The following is a 13,740-nucleotide window of genomic DNA, read 5'->3' as shown; positions in this document are numbered from 1 at the left end:
CAGGAGCTTGATTTACAGTTTGAGGAATTCAGTTCTAAAGGGTAAGTGCTTTCCACTCACCGGAGATTTATAGTAAAGTAATTCACCACCTTTGAGAACGAACCATCTCCTCTTCCACGTCTTGACTTTACCACTCATTTTTAATAAATAGCCAGATTTTTCCAGGGGTTCCTAATTAAAAAGAAATTTTAAAAATTTAAATTTCATTTTAGAGGCTCAAACTAAGAACATTCATTGATTTTTTTTTTTTTTAAACCTGAATCAGTGTTTACATTTTTCCCGTTATCACTGGAAGATGAGCAAGTTTTAGGAAGCTTCTGCTCTGGCTGTGAGTATTCTGTGTCTGTGGGGTAAGCATCTGGGGGAATGGCATAGTCACTTTCAGAAGCCACAGAAGAAAGAGACACACCTAGATGAATAAAGAAATAAATTAGGTCGATATTTAATAATCAGGTGGTCCAAATGCCAGCTGTGAGTTCTCCTAAGGAATACAGGTATTCCACAAAATCATCAGCCCTCCTAGACTATATTTATTCTCATACCTTCTGCCATAAAGAACTTTTAAAGCAAAAAACAGAACTAGAGGGTAAGGAGTATCATGCAAACCTCCAAGGAATATAAATAATAGGAATATAAATATAAATATATAAATTATATATTTATATATAAATAGGAATATAAATGATATTCTTGTATGATCACAAGCACAGCTAATTTTACATACATAAACTATGTGCAATATATATACATAATAAAATACACGCAAAGATACTAATATGTCTTTTATTAAAGATTAAAAACATGTATTTTCGTATTGACTTACATAAGGCAAGCAGATGTTTGATTTCAGTTTATCAAGAGTTGTACAATCACATTTTAAACCACTTAGTTGTTGAAATCACTTTTAATTTATTTTACTTTTTAATGTTTATTTTGAGAAAGAGAGAGTGTGCATGTGCAACAGTGGGGGAGGGGCAGGGAGAGAGGGAGACACAGAATTCCAAGCAGGCTCCATGCTGTCAGTGCTGAGCCTGACACAGGGCTCAAACCCACAAATTGTGAGACTATGACTTGAGCCGAGATCAAGAGTCAGACGCTTAACTGACTGAGCCACCCAGAGATCACTTCTAAAGTAATTCACATTAAAAAGAACTTCACAATTTCAGTAGTGTTTTTCATGAAAGTCCAATACTATTAGCTTATAAATTTTAAAAATCTTTTGTAAAAAAGAAGCAATAAGGCTTAACGATATAAACAGACTATTTCATTTGGCAGCAGCTACAAAGTAAAATTCAAGGGAACACTGTCACAAAAATTCACTTGCCTTTTTCAGAAAATGACTAGCAAGTTGCAAGCCACATCTGGAGGGTCAATACAATTGGAAATTTTGAATATAATAAATAAAATCAAAGATTTGCATCATTATTCATTGCAATATCTAGCAATTTTTCGAAGTGTTTATTAACATTTAAGGGACTTGTTAGACAATGTCACTATATCAATATTCTTGTCTATTTGACAAAGACAAGTAATAGTTGTTATAGTAGCAATACTTTTATATTTCATAGAATAACAGAAACTTAGACTTATAAGGGACCTCAGAGATCATCCTGATTGGTGCCCTCATTCTCTAAGGAGACTAAGGTCCAGAGATTAAACTAAAACATTTATCCCAAGTCAAACAGCTGGGCAGGAGCAATGCTGGAGTGCTAATCTGGGGCGCCCGACCCCAGGACCAGTGTGCTAGGCACTACCCCAGGTGTTAGGGAGAGAGCAGACAATAAAACAGAAAAATCTCTGCCCTCATGGAACATAGATTCTAGTTGGTAGAGACAGAAAAAAAACAGGCAGTAAGTGCTATGAAAAAATAAAACATAGAGCAGACTAGAGGGAATAGAAAGAGTTAGTAGATGGAGAAGAGCAAAGGACTGCAACTCGAATGCTGTGCTCAGGGTAGATCTCATTGAGAAGGCAGCATTGGAGCAAAGCACCGTAGGATGTGCCCAAGTTAGCCCTATAGACATCTGGGGGGAAGAAAAGCAGGTAAAGGAAACAATCAGTGTGAAGGTCCTGAAATAAAAGCATGCCTGGCCTGTTCTAGGAACAGCAAGAGGGTGTAAGGAAGGAGAAAGGAGATGAGATCAAAGGCACAAAAGAGTCAGGTAACACCTTATAACCATTATGGGTCTTTGCAGTGTTTTGAGCAAAAGTGTGATGTAACCCAATACCAGCTGTTGGGAGCTAAGATAGGAGGAGTAAAGACCCCAATGACAGCCCCGAAGCTTAATAAAACCTATGGAAGCTGAGCAGTTCCAGTTGAAGTTGAGGGGCTGGGGATTACCTAAGGGTTCCGTGGAACATAATCTGAAAACCAACAGAGCACGCCGCATTACTTTTGTAAAATTCAGGTGTCATTCAGTGTGATTATCTCTTTCTGTAACCTCTACCTATGCCAAAAGTTTCTTCAAAATCCACTAAAAATCATAGACATGCCCAAAGTAAAGTTTTTGTTGGTTTCCATCTTAATATCAGGTTAACCACCAAAATTTTAGGTGTATTTTCTCCCATTTAGCAGCATAACAAATTTAGCTGAAATAAGTCTATCCCATAAATTATGCAAAATGCCACACGGTAACTATAAAAGAGAAACCTCATTTTGGCCAATTATTTTACTTTATTCCCATAATAAAGTGATCTCTCTCTCTTACAGATAGGGTAAGGTTAAAAAAAAAAAAAAAGATCATGTGGCTTATATGGAATCACAAAAAAAATTAAGAAGAGAACTAGGACAAGAATATAAGCATCTCAGTCTTGGCTAATTCTCTTTTCACTTTGGTTTCAAGCAAGTACTTTGGCTTTTTTAAAAAGTCCTATTAGGTGGATGAAATTCCAGAATATCCTGAATTAAAGACCCTCATTTATCTGGAGTTGTCTTGTGTGACTGAGATTTTCCCTCACCTCGTTTCATTGCTCTGGGGCTGCCTGGCCCGCTTCGATTGCGCGTGTCTGACTCCGAAGTCCGGGAGCTGGATCTGGAACTATCTTCTTCCTCTGACCCAGAGGAGTCATCCAGGAACGGGCTGCTGCTTATTTGGGTTGCCTTCTAAAGAAAAGCACAGCGGCCTATCTGTGTCCCTCTCTTTTTAGATATAAAATGTTTCACCAGGAGTCACAAAATAAGATTTTTTAAGGGAATACAAGAATGTCTTTTGGTATTATCAAAGTCATGTGGTTAAATCCCAAATTCTAATTAGCAAGGCGTTCGTCAAATATAAAAGATTCCTGGAAACATAGGCTGTTAATAGTTGAAAATACTTATTTTAATTAGGTACTTCAAGCAAGGAGGAGGGAACACTGGCAGTGACAAAAAATCTTGCCAAATTAGGAATTTTCCCTACATCATTAATAGTGGTATTTCCTTTAAACAATTAACCACCGTGGAGGAGGTGGAAAATCACACGGGGTGTAACAAAAATGAGCCCAGACCTCTAATACTCTGAGAAGCATAAATCTCTCCTCTGGATCTTTCCATTTCTTCTCTTTTTATGATATATTAGAGTGAGTGTCTAAAACTCCCTATAAAGGGAGAGTCTGTGTAAAATGTTAAGAATGGAATCTGGAGCTTAAATAAACAGTTTTCTCGATCCACCATGAAGAGAACCACATGTTTAGCAGTAACAATAATGACTTACCCCCTTCAACGTTGTATACACTGGGGTTGTCATATTCTTGTATATCAGGGAGGTATAGAGTCCTGATGTGGTATAGGAGAGCAGAGGGGCAGAATCTGAAAGATAAGACAAAGTGATTTAAAAAACAAAAAACAAGAAACTTCTCTCTAGCACTTAGGTCTATTTCTTATGAATGTGAGCTAGCAAAAGTTCCAATTAAAGAGAAGCTGGATTAACACACATGACTGTTCTCACATAGTCTGCTGTAAGGATATACTCTCTTGCATGGTTCATTATTTCCTCATGTATGTTACTTCCCCAACTAGACTGCATGCTCTTTGAGAGTAGGGATCATAGCTTTTATTTCTTCGGCAGGCATTTCTATGCAGGTCAGGCTGGGCAGAAATAGCACAAACATCTGCTGATTCAGTGAGCAGTACCCTATGAAGATATTCTCCAATTATTCATAGCCCTGTTACTGACATGGTGTTAAAACATCATCATGCTTAAGCTTTTATCAGGTGAACCTCATGTTGAAAGTTTAGGAATATAATTTCCTGAATGGTAAGAACAGAACATTGCTGAGAAGAAATAGAACATCAATGGTTGCCTCTAAGATATGGATCAGTAGTAGGAAAGGGAGGGAGCTAGTGGAAAGAACCACAGGAAAACTTCTCTTTTTATTCCATACAGTTTTCTGTTGTTCGGTTTTACTTTTCATACTGGGAATACATTGCTTCTTTAAAAATTTTTTGAAGAAAGGAAAGAAAGAAAGAAAGAAAGAAAGAAAGAAAGAAAGAAAGAAAGAAAGAGAGAGAGAAAGAAAAAGAAAGAAAGAAAGAAAGGAAAGAAAGAAAGAAAGAAAGAAAGAAAGAAAGAAAGAAAGAAAGAAAGAAAGAAAGAAAGAAAGAAAGAAAAGGGGAAGGGATGGGAAGGGATGGGAAAGGAAAGGAAAGGAAAGGAAAGGAAAGGAAAGGAAAGGAAAGGAAAGCAACGGGAGAGTGAGTTTCAAACTCTGGAAAAAAGGACATAGAGACTGATATTTTTAAACAGCTGAAACTCACAGTTTGTTTGCTTTACCCTCTTTTAAATAAAAAACAAAAAGAGGTACTTTCTGCATCAGAATTGAACATATATGTGCCCCTATATTGGGTAACAATAAATTGCAATTTAAAATGTAAATCAGCAACCTTAGAAATCATTTTCTGAAATACATAATTCTATCTACTCCAATGGCTTCAAACATTTAGGCAATTCTTGGTTAGTGAAATGGCAATATAAAATCACTTATTTGCTTAAACATGTTTTATTGCAGTAAAAAACACAACATAAAATTGACCACTTTATTTTTAAGTGTATGGTTCGGTTAGTGTTAATTATAGTCACATTGTTATGAGGCAAGTCTCCAGAACTTTTGTATCTTGCAAATCTGAAACTCTATGCCAATTAAGCAACTATTCCCCTCCACTACCACCACCACCCAGCCTGGGGTCACCACCCCTCCACTTCCTGTTTCTATGAATTTGACCACTTCAGAGATCTCATAGAAGTGGAATCACACAGTATTTATCTTTTCATGACTCGCTTATTTCCTTTAGCATTATGTGCTCAAGGTTCATCCACATTGCAACATGCAAAATCACTTACTTTTATTAACATTCTCCATATTGAAGGCCTCAGACATTCGAATACCTGATTTGGCTACAGCATAAATTCTGCTCTCCTAATGTAAAAGAGAGATTTAAACTGGATATTTAAAGCAAAGAAATGATTACTTTCAATACACATGTTTTTCATTTGTTCTTCATTTAATATTCACCAGAGCAGAGCATTATTATAAAACTGTCATCGGTGCCAACACAAATATGCCACCGTGAACAGCACTGCAGACGTTTTCCATCCATTAGTCATTCCATTATTTATCTTTGTTCCCTAGTTTTTGCTTGGTATTTTGAATTCTTTTCAAGAGATAGGAAAAAAAGAGAAAACTTATTCATAGTCACTGATTGCACATAAACACCACGTTTAGTATTCTACCATTCTAAACACAGTTAAAGAAAAAAACGCAGAAAACCGTGAACGGCTGTAACATGAGGTTAGAAAGCATTCATAATCATTGACTATACATGAATATTACCTTTAATATTCTACTATTCTAGAGTATCCTGAAAGAAAAGAGAAAAATCTTCAAGTCAGAAATCACAGAGTAGCTTTAAGTGCTTTCATCTTCTTATTTCAATGTCCATTTCAATCAAGTACAAGAAATACGTGAGGCTCGGGGCACCTGGGCGGCTCAGTCGGTCAGGCGTCCGACTTCGGCTGAGGTCATCACCTCACAGTTCGTGAGTTCGAGCCCCGCATCAGGCTCTGTGCTGACAGCTCAGGGCCTGGAGCCTGCTTCAGATTCTGTGTCTCCCTCCCCTCAGCTCCTCCCCTGCTCACACTCTGTCTCTCTCTCAAAATAAATAAAAATTTAAAAAAAAATAAAAAAAATACCTGAGGCCAAATAATAAATGAATTTGAGAATGGCAATGGAATTTATCGTATTATCTTATTCCAAAAGCAGGCTATTATTTTGCTTTCTCTTCTTTGAGAGAAATCTCTGAAATGGGTACCGGAGAGGTTATTCACCCTGCACTCTGTGAGAAAAGGGATTCCAAGTTGTTCTTCATGGATAATCACCGTGTCCTGAATTGTGCACCACATCTAACCTGGACACAGTTGCCTGAACCAAGGCAGGGCAGGTAGTAAAGCTGTGCTCTTTGGGACTGGACTGGCCAGCGGCCTGCTAGGTAACAGGCATGAGATCCCTAACTGTCTGAGACACTTTAGTTTGGAGAGTGGCTGAGTGAACGAACCAGATGTGGTTTCCTTGAGAATGAGATATACACACAGCGAAGAACAGCAGAGTTGGCGGAACAGAAAGATATGTAAACACAGGGCAATAAGCAGGAGACGAGAGGCAGCTGGAAGCATGACAGCCTGGAGGAGAGGAGTTAGCAGTAGAGGACAAGGAGAGTCACGCAGATGGGACAGGACAAGCTGAGACACTGGACCAGGGGCAGTGGGTGTCTGTCACCTGTTTCTAAGGAGTTGGCTATTAGAGGTGCTGCCGACATCACATGTTTTCCCACTACAGTGACTACTGTATTTTGAATGATATTCCAGTTTGGTAAGGATGGGCTATGCCTTCAAATAAACTCTTAAAAATCCTTAAAATACACTCTCATAAATTGAGGCAACTGGAATACATCTCTTTTCCTTGAAACCTGAAAATACCTAACAAACGCTGAAGTAAAATCTCAAACTTGGCCAGCCTGCCAGAAGGCTTTTGAAAAGCAATACTACTTTTTCAGGATTGAACAAATTGAAGAGAGAAAGGCAAAAGAGTAGGAAAATGGTTTGCCAAAAAAAACGAACTTGAAAAGCCTAACCTAAATCTCCGAAAATCTCAACATAATAAAAGAAGCAAAAATTTCAAATCCTCACTGCCTGAAGGATAACATAATTGGAATTCCAGAGATTCACATGCCAATAACGTCCACTTTTTTGCGCTATCCAGAATTTAATAATGAACTGCAGACAGTTTCATGTGGACACCACAATGAAATGTTCTTTTGAAAGTAAAAGCAGATACATCTCAAGGTCTGGATTTATAGTAGGAAAACATGGCTGCCTTCGTTTGCTTAAAATCACATGGATCTCTAAATAAAAAATAATATCACAGAAGATGACCCCCAAACAAAAAAAAATCCTGCAGCCCAGACGCTTCTCTGGAGGCCAGACTATGGCAATATGTGAGGAAAATGTTAAATCCACAAAACAGATAATTTCAGTTTGTTTCAAATATAAGAGTATTTTTTTAATTGAGTGATGTGTAGATATTCCTATAAAGAATCATACAGTTGATGGGCTAACTATTGTATTAATGGTCAGTGTTTCAATGGAAGGAATTTCAATCTACTCCAGATACATAGGAAGATGCTTTTGATTAAAGCGACAGATTTATAAGCTCATGAAGAGTAACATTAAATTTCTCTTAAAGCCAATCAAGTAGGGGCGCCTGGGTGGCGCAGTCGGTTAAGCGTCCGACTTCAGCTCAGGTCACGATCTCGCGGTCCGTGAGTTCGAGCCCCGCGTGGGGCTCTGGGCTGACGGCTCAGAGCCTGGAGCCTGTTTCCGATTCTGTGTCTCCCTCTCTCTCTGCCCCTCCCCCGTTCATGCTCTGTCTCTCTCTGTCCCAAAAATAAATAAAAACGTTGAAAAAAAAATTAAAAAAAAAAAAAGCCAATCAAGTAAATGATTAAGCACAAAAACTGATGACCAATAAGAGTTAGGTGTCCTGGTTGCGAATTTGTCCAAGGTATCACACAGGTAGGAGGAACAATTCTTCCCCACCCCTGATGTTTCCTTCCATGTGCAGGGAACTCTAGTAACTGAACACTCTGGGTCCCTCTCCAACCATTCATTTCTCCTTCCCAAGGAGGAGGGATGGCTTAATGTGACTGGCAAGCTTAGAATGAGAAACTGGACAGGCAGAGCCGAGCCCCCTCCTTGCTCCTTTCTCTTGAGAAGTAAAGGCATGCAAGAAACACCATTTGTTCTTTCTCTGGGCTTTAAGCTACCCAAGAGGAACAGACGTCTAGCGGTCTAGGGTTACCTGGGACTGGATGAATAAATCTAGCGAATTCTGAGTTCAGTATCGGAAAGCTCATTTGCCGACCAACTCTCTAAAATCAGTTTTATCAGTAAGAAAGGTAATGTTTTGATCTCCTGCCTGTCTTCACCTTCCCTTATTTCTCAATTGACTCAGAACTCAGTAGGGAAAGAGAAAGGGAAATGGTACTCTGAACACCGAGACTTTTCAGAACAATCTGGACCTGAAAAGAAATAGGAGGAGAAAGTAAAACGTAAACGCCGGTTTAGGAAAAAGCCAGCATGCATGCGTTGCACACGGCAATGTCATTTACCCAAGAGGGAAACCGGTGCAGGGGCGGAGTTGGTGGTTTGCTGCAGGCCGGCTTCTTGGCTGAGTCACAGCTTTCCTGGTCGTCAGAGCAAGGGGACTCCAGGGAGTCATAGGAAAACAATCCGTCATCACAACTAGTGTCCATATTCTCTAAAATTTCTGTACCGTCGTCATCAACTAGATCAAGATCTGTTTCCTGAGGTCTGAGCGGCCGGATCATGCTGATGGCATTTCTGTTTGTACCAAACATCCTATCAGAACTTAACTGTGGCTGGCTTAAGTGCCTTTTGGCTAGTGCCACACTTATACTGAAAACATTAGGAATCCTTAACTTCGGGGGTGGCAGGTTTGATGAAGGCACTAATTGTGTTCCTTTTCCAGAAAGTGAGTTAGGATGCTTTGGAGTCAAAGCTGGGGTCAAAATAGGGCTTGGTGTATTAGCCTCGCTGGACGAAGATGAATAATCCAGTCTTTGAGACTGAAATTTTTTATTCAGTTCATCCGATGAACTATCGTGCTCCTTTTTATCTGATTCAGAATTTCCCTTTCCAAGGGGACAATTCTGAGCTTTCCACTGTGCCTCCTGTTGCCAAGAATACAGCTTCTTATGCTCCGGTCTCTTTATGCCAAAAGTTTCTTCTTCAAATATGGAACTGCTGTCATCGGATGCTGTCAGATACGCCTCGCTGCCCATTCTGCTACCCTGGACGCCTTCCTCTGACGTGTGACTGGAAAGGGTGGACGTGTACCTGCTCTTGGATCTTCCTTTGCTCCCACCTTCCTCGTCCGAACTCCAGTCACTCCCTGGAGCCCCAGAATTCTGGGACGTGCCACCATCTGTTGCAAAGCTTGTTCTTGTTTTCCGATTCTGTTCTGAGACACAAGTGGTTTGATGCAATGTTCTCGGACCCCGGTTGTTTTCCTGGATTTGGTTCTCGCCTGACTTTTCTGGAATTTCCATTTCTAGAAAAGCATACATCATATTGGCATGTTGCCTTTAATAATGTCAACTCTCTGTACCCGAAACTTTATGTACCTACACTATAAAAAGTGGAATTTCCGTATGAATAAGGTTAATTTACATTATCCTTTAGTTGTGTGTCTTGTTGAAACCCAACTTTGAAAACTGTAAGCTCTATATAGAATACGAGTCCTAACACTTCAATAGAATAGTATGAAAATCAAACCCCTTTTTACAAAGAAACACGTTGGGTAAAAGGAAACCGACAATGGTTTAAAATGAAAGAAGCAAAATGTGAAACAGGGCAACTCTGACTATCAAAAAAAGCAGCCACCAAAGAATACCACTGATTCTGTTTTAAAGCAAATGACAGCCTTCTTTCAACTAAATTTTCAAAATCATAAGTAAATTTAAACATAATAAATACAAAGCTATAGTTTAAAAAACAAACAAATTTTGTTCCCAGGCTTCCATACATGAAATATGCAAAGCCATGAAGAAACATAAACACAGAAAAGCCCTCCTCACTCTACTTTTGGTTTATTCATATATACAAATGTGTTTTTACAACAAAAACAATGTTTTTTAACAATGTCTTTCCACACGGCTTATTTTTGTTTATCATATAATTAATGAAACGAACCAGGGGCTTCATAAACAGCGAGCTAAAAATTTAGGTTCAAGAGTGTAAAAGGAGGTGCCTCAGCGGCTCAGTGGGTTAAGCGACTGGCTTTGGCACAGGTCATGATCTTGCAGTTCGGGAGTTGGAGCCCCACATCGGGCTGTCTGCTGTCAGCACAGAGCCCGATTCGGATCCCGTCTCTCTCGCTTTTTGCCCTTCCCCTGCTTGTGTGCGCGCGTCCTCTCTCGCGCTCTCTCAAAAATAAATAAACATTAAAAAAAAGAGTATAAGAGAAACTCTTAAATGTAGATATGACCTTAATAACAAGGAAATAGAGGCTGAACAAATAAACTCTGTGATTTGGCATCAGGCAATTTGTTAAATTTGCATGTGAACAAGAGCTTCAGGACAGGCAACCCCCACTGTACTGAGCTATGCTTAACTGACCATTAGAAAGTAGAGGGGAAATTAAAATGACTTCTCAAAAAAGAGAAGAAAATTGCAACTAACATCAGAAAAGCAAGTAGCAAAGGAGAACTCCGACTGGAAAAACATTATGTAGTTTTCAGGATTTTAAAACCAAGCACAGAGACAGCTTTTGGGGCTGTAGTTTTTCTCCTTTGGAGGAAGGAAGCAGGAACTGAAAAGTGAGCAGATGCAAATTCAAGCCTTTAAAATATTTGGGCAAAGTCACACTACAGGTGGCAAAGCCAGCAGCTGACAACAGAGCAAAATTTAAAGGGGCTTTACAAACAAAAGAAGGATAGAAATCTGCACACACGTCCAGGACTTAAAACATCTATCAAATATTTTCCTCTTTGAAGCAAAACGGAAAAGGGAAAATCAAAGCAAGTATTCTCCTCTTTGAAGCAAAACGGGAAAGGGAAAATCAAACCACTCACTGAATTGTCCCCTGGTGTTCTTTTTCTTTATAAGTTTACTATGCCATATTTAACTTTATATTTAACATCAAGTAATTTTAAAATGTTTTAAGTAAATAATAGTAAGTTCATTGTTCTAATGTGAAACCCAGCTAAAACAAGTACCTTATAGGTGTGAAGGTGAACTTTTTAATTTTAAATATCACTGCTACTGGGGCACCTGGGTGGCTCAGTAGGTTAAGCGTCCAACTCTTGGTTTCGGCTCAGGTCATGATCTCATGGTTTTGTGGGTTCAAGGCCCGCATCAGGCTCTGTGCTGGCAGTGGGGAGCCTACTTGGGATTCCTTCTCTCTCTCTCTCTCTCTCTCTCTCTCTCTCTCTCTCTCTTCCCCTCCCCTGCTCACATTGTCTCTGTCTCTCTCAAAAATAAATAAATAAAACCTTAAAAAAAATTAAATATTACTGCTACCTACTTCAGGAAAAAGTACCAAGAGAGGAAAATCAGTGTCTCCTATGCATTCTTGGCAAAGACTTTCAAAACAACACACAAGATAACTAGCTATACAGATTAAAGGCTGGATTGCTCTTTAAAAACATTTTCATAAAACATCCACTTGTCAAGAAAAAAAAAAAAAACAAGGAAAGCAATCTATATTTGGATGAATCTTAACAAACTATTTTTTCTTTTTAAAAAATGTCAAAGTAGGGGCGCCTGGGTGGCGCAGTCGGTTAAGCGTCCGACTTCAGCCAGGTCACGATCTCGCGGTCCGTGAGTTCGAGCCCCGCGTCAGGCTCTGGGCTGATGGCTCAGAGCCTGGAGCCTGTTTCCGATTCTGTGTCTCCCTCTCTCTCTGCCCCTCCCCCGTTCATGCTCTGTCTTTCTCTGTCCCAAAAATAAATAAACGTTGAAAAAAAATTAAAAAAAAAAAAATGTCAAAGTAGGAGCACTTGGGTGGCTCAGTTGGTTAAGCGTCCAACTTCGGCTCAGGTCATGATCTCACGATTCGTGAGGTCAGGCCCCACATCGGGCTCTGTGCTGACAGCTCAGAGCCTGGAGCCTGCTTTGGATTCTGTGTCTCCCTCTCTTTGCCCCTTTCCCACTCACACTCTGTCTCTCTCTCAAAAATAAATAAACATTAAAACAAATTAAAAAAAATGTCAAAGTAGATTCTTCTAATCCATAAATACCTTCTATGTCTTTTCCCTCAGCGAAGTCAGGTTCTTTAGATGATATCTTGCTCATTTCCACAGATTTTACTACTTGAGGAGGACTCCTTGCTCGGGACAAAAAGCACCCAAAGGTCAAACTGCTTAGGCGCTGGCCTTCTGAGAACTTTGGTGTAGAGACAATGGATGACTTCTTCCCCTGAACTTCTGCAAGATCATTAATCAAAATCAAGATTGGAATTTTTTTACAATAGTTTATTAAACACAGAACCAAAGCATATAAGATCTGGACAACTTACTCTTTATACCAGAAAAAAGCCTGCAGTTCATCTTAATTTATGTACAGTAACATGGAAACCTCAATGTCTGGCATCACATGCTAATGTTTAAACCTGTTTATATACTTTGAATGTTCTAAATATTTTTTAACTGCGAGAGAAAAATATTGAATCCCTTTAAAAGTAGTTCTCAAATAGGGGCGCCTGGGTGGCTCAGTCGGTTGAGCAGCCGACTTTGGCTCAGGTCATGAACTCAGTTTGTGCGTTCGAGCCCCGCACTGGGCTCTGTGCTGACAGCTCGGAGCCGGGAGCCTGCTTCAGATTCTGTGTCTCCCTCTCTCTGCCCCTTCCCAGCTCATGCCCTGTCTCTCTCTCTCTCTCAAAGATAAACATAAGAAAACTTCAAAAAAAAAAGTTCTCAAACAAAAACACAAACAAATAAAAAACAGATTGTAAACAAGTAGAGGTTGTTGCTTCTTGCAAAGTCTAGTACTGGTAAATAGCAGTCAAGAACTGGTAAAATTTGATTAGGTAGTAATGCTACTAATGGTGAGGAAAGTTGCCAAGACAACTAAAGGAAATTCAGATCATCACTGGGGCAAATATCACATGATCACTGTAATAACTTTTGCTATCTTAGTTTTCGGTTTGCTTCTTCCAAGAGAGCAGAAAGAGGGGCTTGATGTAACATGACCACAATATGGAGAGCCTTCATCACTGCGTTAGAGGAAAAAAAAGGAGAAGGGGCAGTTTCTAGACAGAGAATTTAGATAGCTCATGCAGTGATTAATTACAGATTTAATCCATCTTCTAACACCCCTGTTTACAAGATTAAAAGCATGGAGATCCCAGTGATAGTAAGAAAAGTTTCCAAAAAAATTAAATTCGTACCTCTGGGAGAGCACCAAAGGGTTAAATTAAATAGCAGCTGATAACTGAGTGGAGCATAAGAAAAATATCTTATCTATAGTGTATTCTTTTGGGTGTACTTTTATTATTCTCATGTTGATTATCTCTCACAGAACTATCCACAGTATTTTAATAATCATATATTTGCATATACATTTTTAAAGTACTATACTATATCTACATGATTGTATCTATTCTTCTCCAGTCCAAGCCTAGGCCCCAAGGATTAATACCCCTTAGTCTACAAGACTGAAGAGACTGCCACTGAAGACTAGAATTACA

General features: G+C 39.2%; 1 protein-coding gene across 8 annotated transcripts in view; it reads right to left on the bottom strand.

Moving 5' to 3' along the window:
• The window catches only part of PLEKHH2 (pleckstrin homology, MyTH4 and FERM domain containing H2), a 119,728-nt gene that overhangs the window by 60,592 nt on the left and 45,396 nt on the right, over nt 1-13,740 (bottom strand). For all 8 annotated transcript variants that reach the window (XM_045054150.1, XM_011281045.4, XM_045054149.1 and 5 more), the window contains exons 7-13: nt 12,293-12,478; nt 8,642-9,603; nt 5,319-5,394; nt 3,693-3,787; nt 2,959-3,103; nt 273-409; nt 61-171 (exon numbers count right to left, since the gene is read on the bottom strand). In XM_045054150.1, coding sequence (XP_044910085.1) covers nt 61-171; nt 273-409; nt 2,959-3,103; nt 3,693-3,787; nt 5,319-5,394; nt 8,642-9,603; nt 12,293-12,478 — 1,712 coding nt within the window. The remainder of the gene's footprint in view (nt 1-60; nt 172-272; nt 410-2,958; nt 3,104-3,692; nt 3,788-5,318; nt 5,395-8,641; nt 9,604-12,292; nt 12,479-13,740) is intronic.

The sequence above is a fragment of the Felis catus genome, chromosome A3, assembly GCF_018350175.1.
Source record: "Felis catus isolate Fca126 chromosome A3, F.catus_Fca126_mat1.0, whole genome shotgun sequence".
Taxonomy (NCBI): Eukaryota; Metazoa; Chordata; class Mammalia; order Carnivora; family Felidae; genus Felis; species Felis catus.
This window is presented reverse-complemented; position numbering and strand designations above follow the sequence as displayed.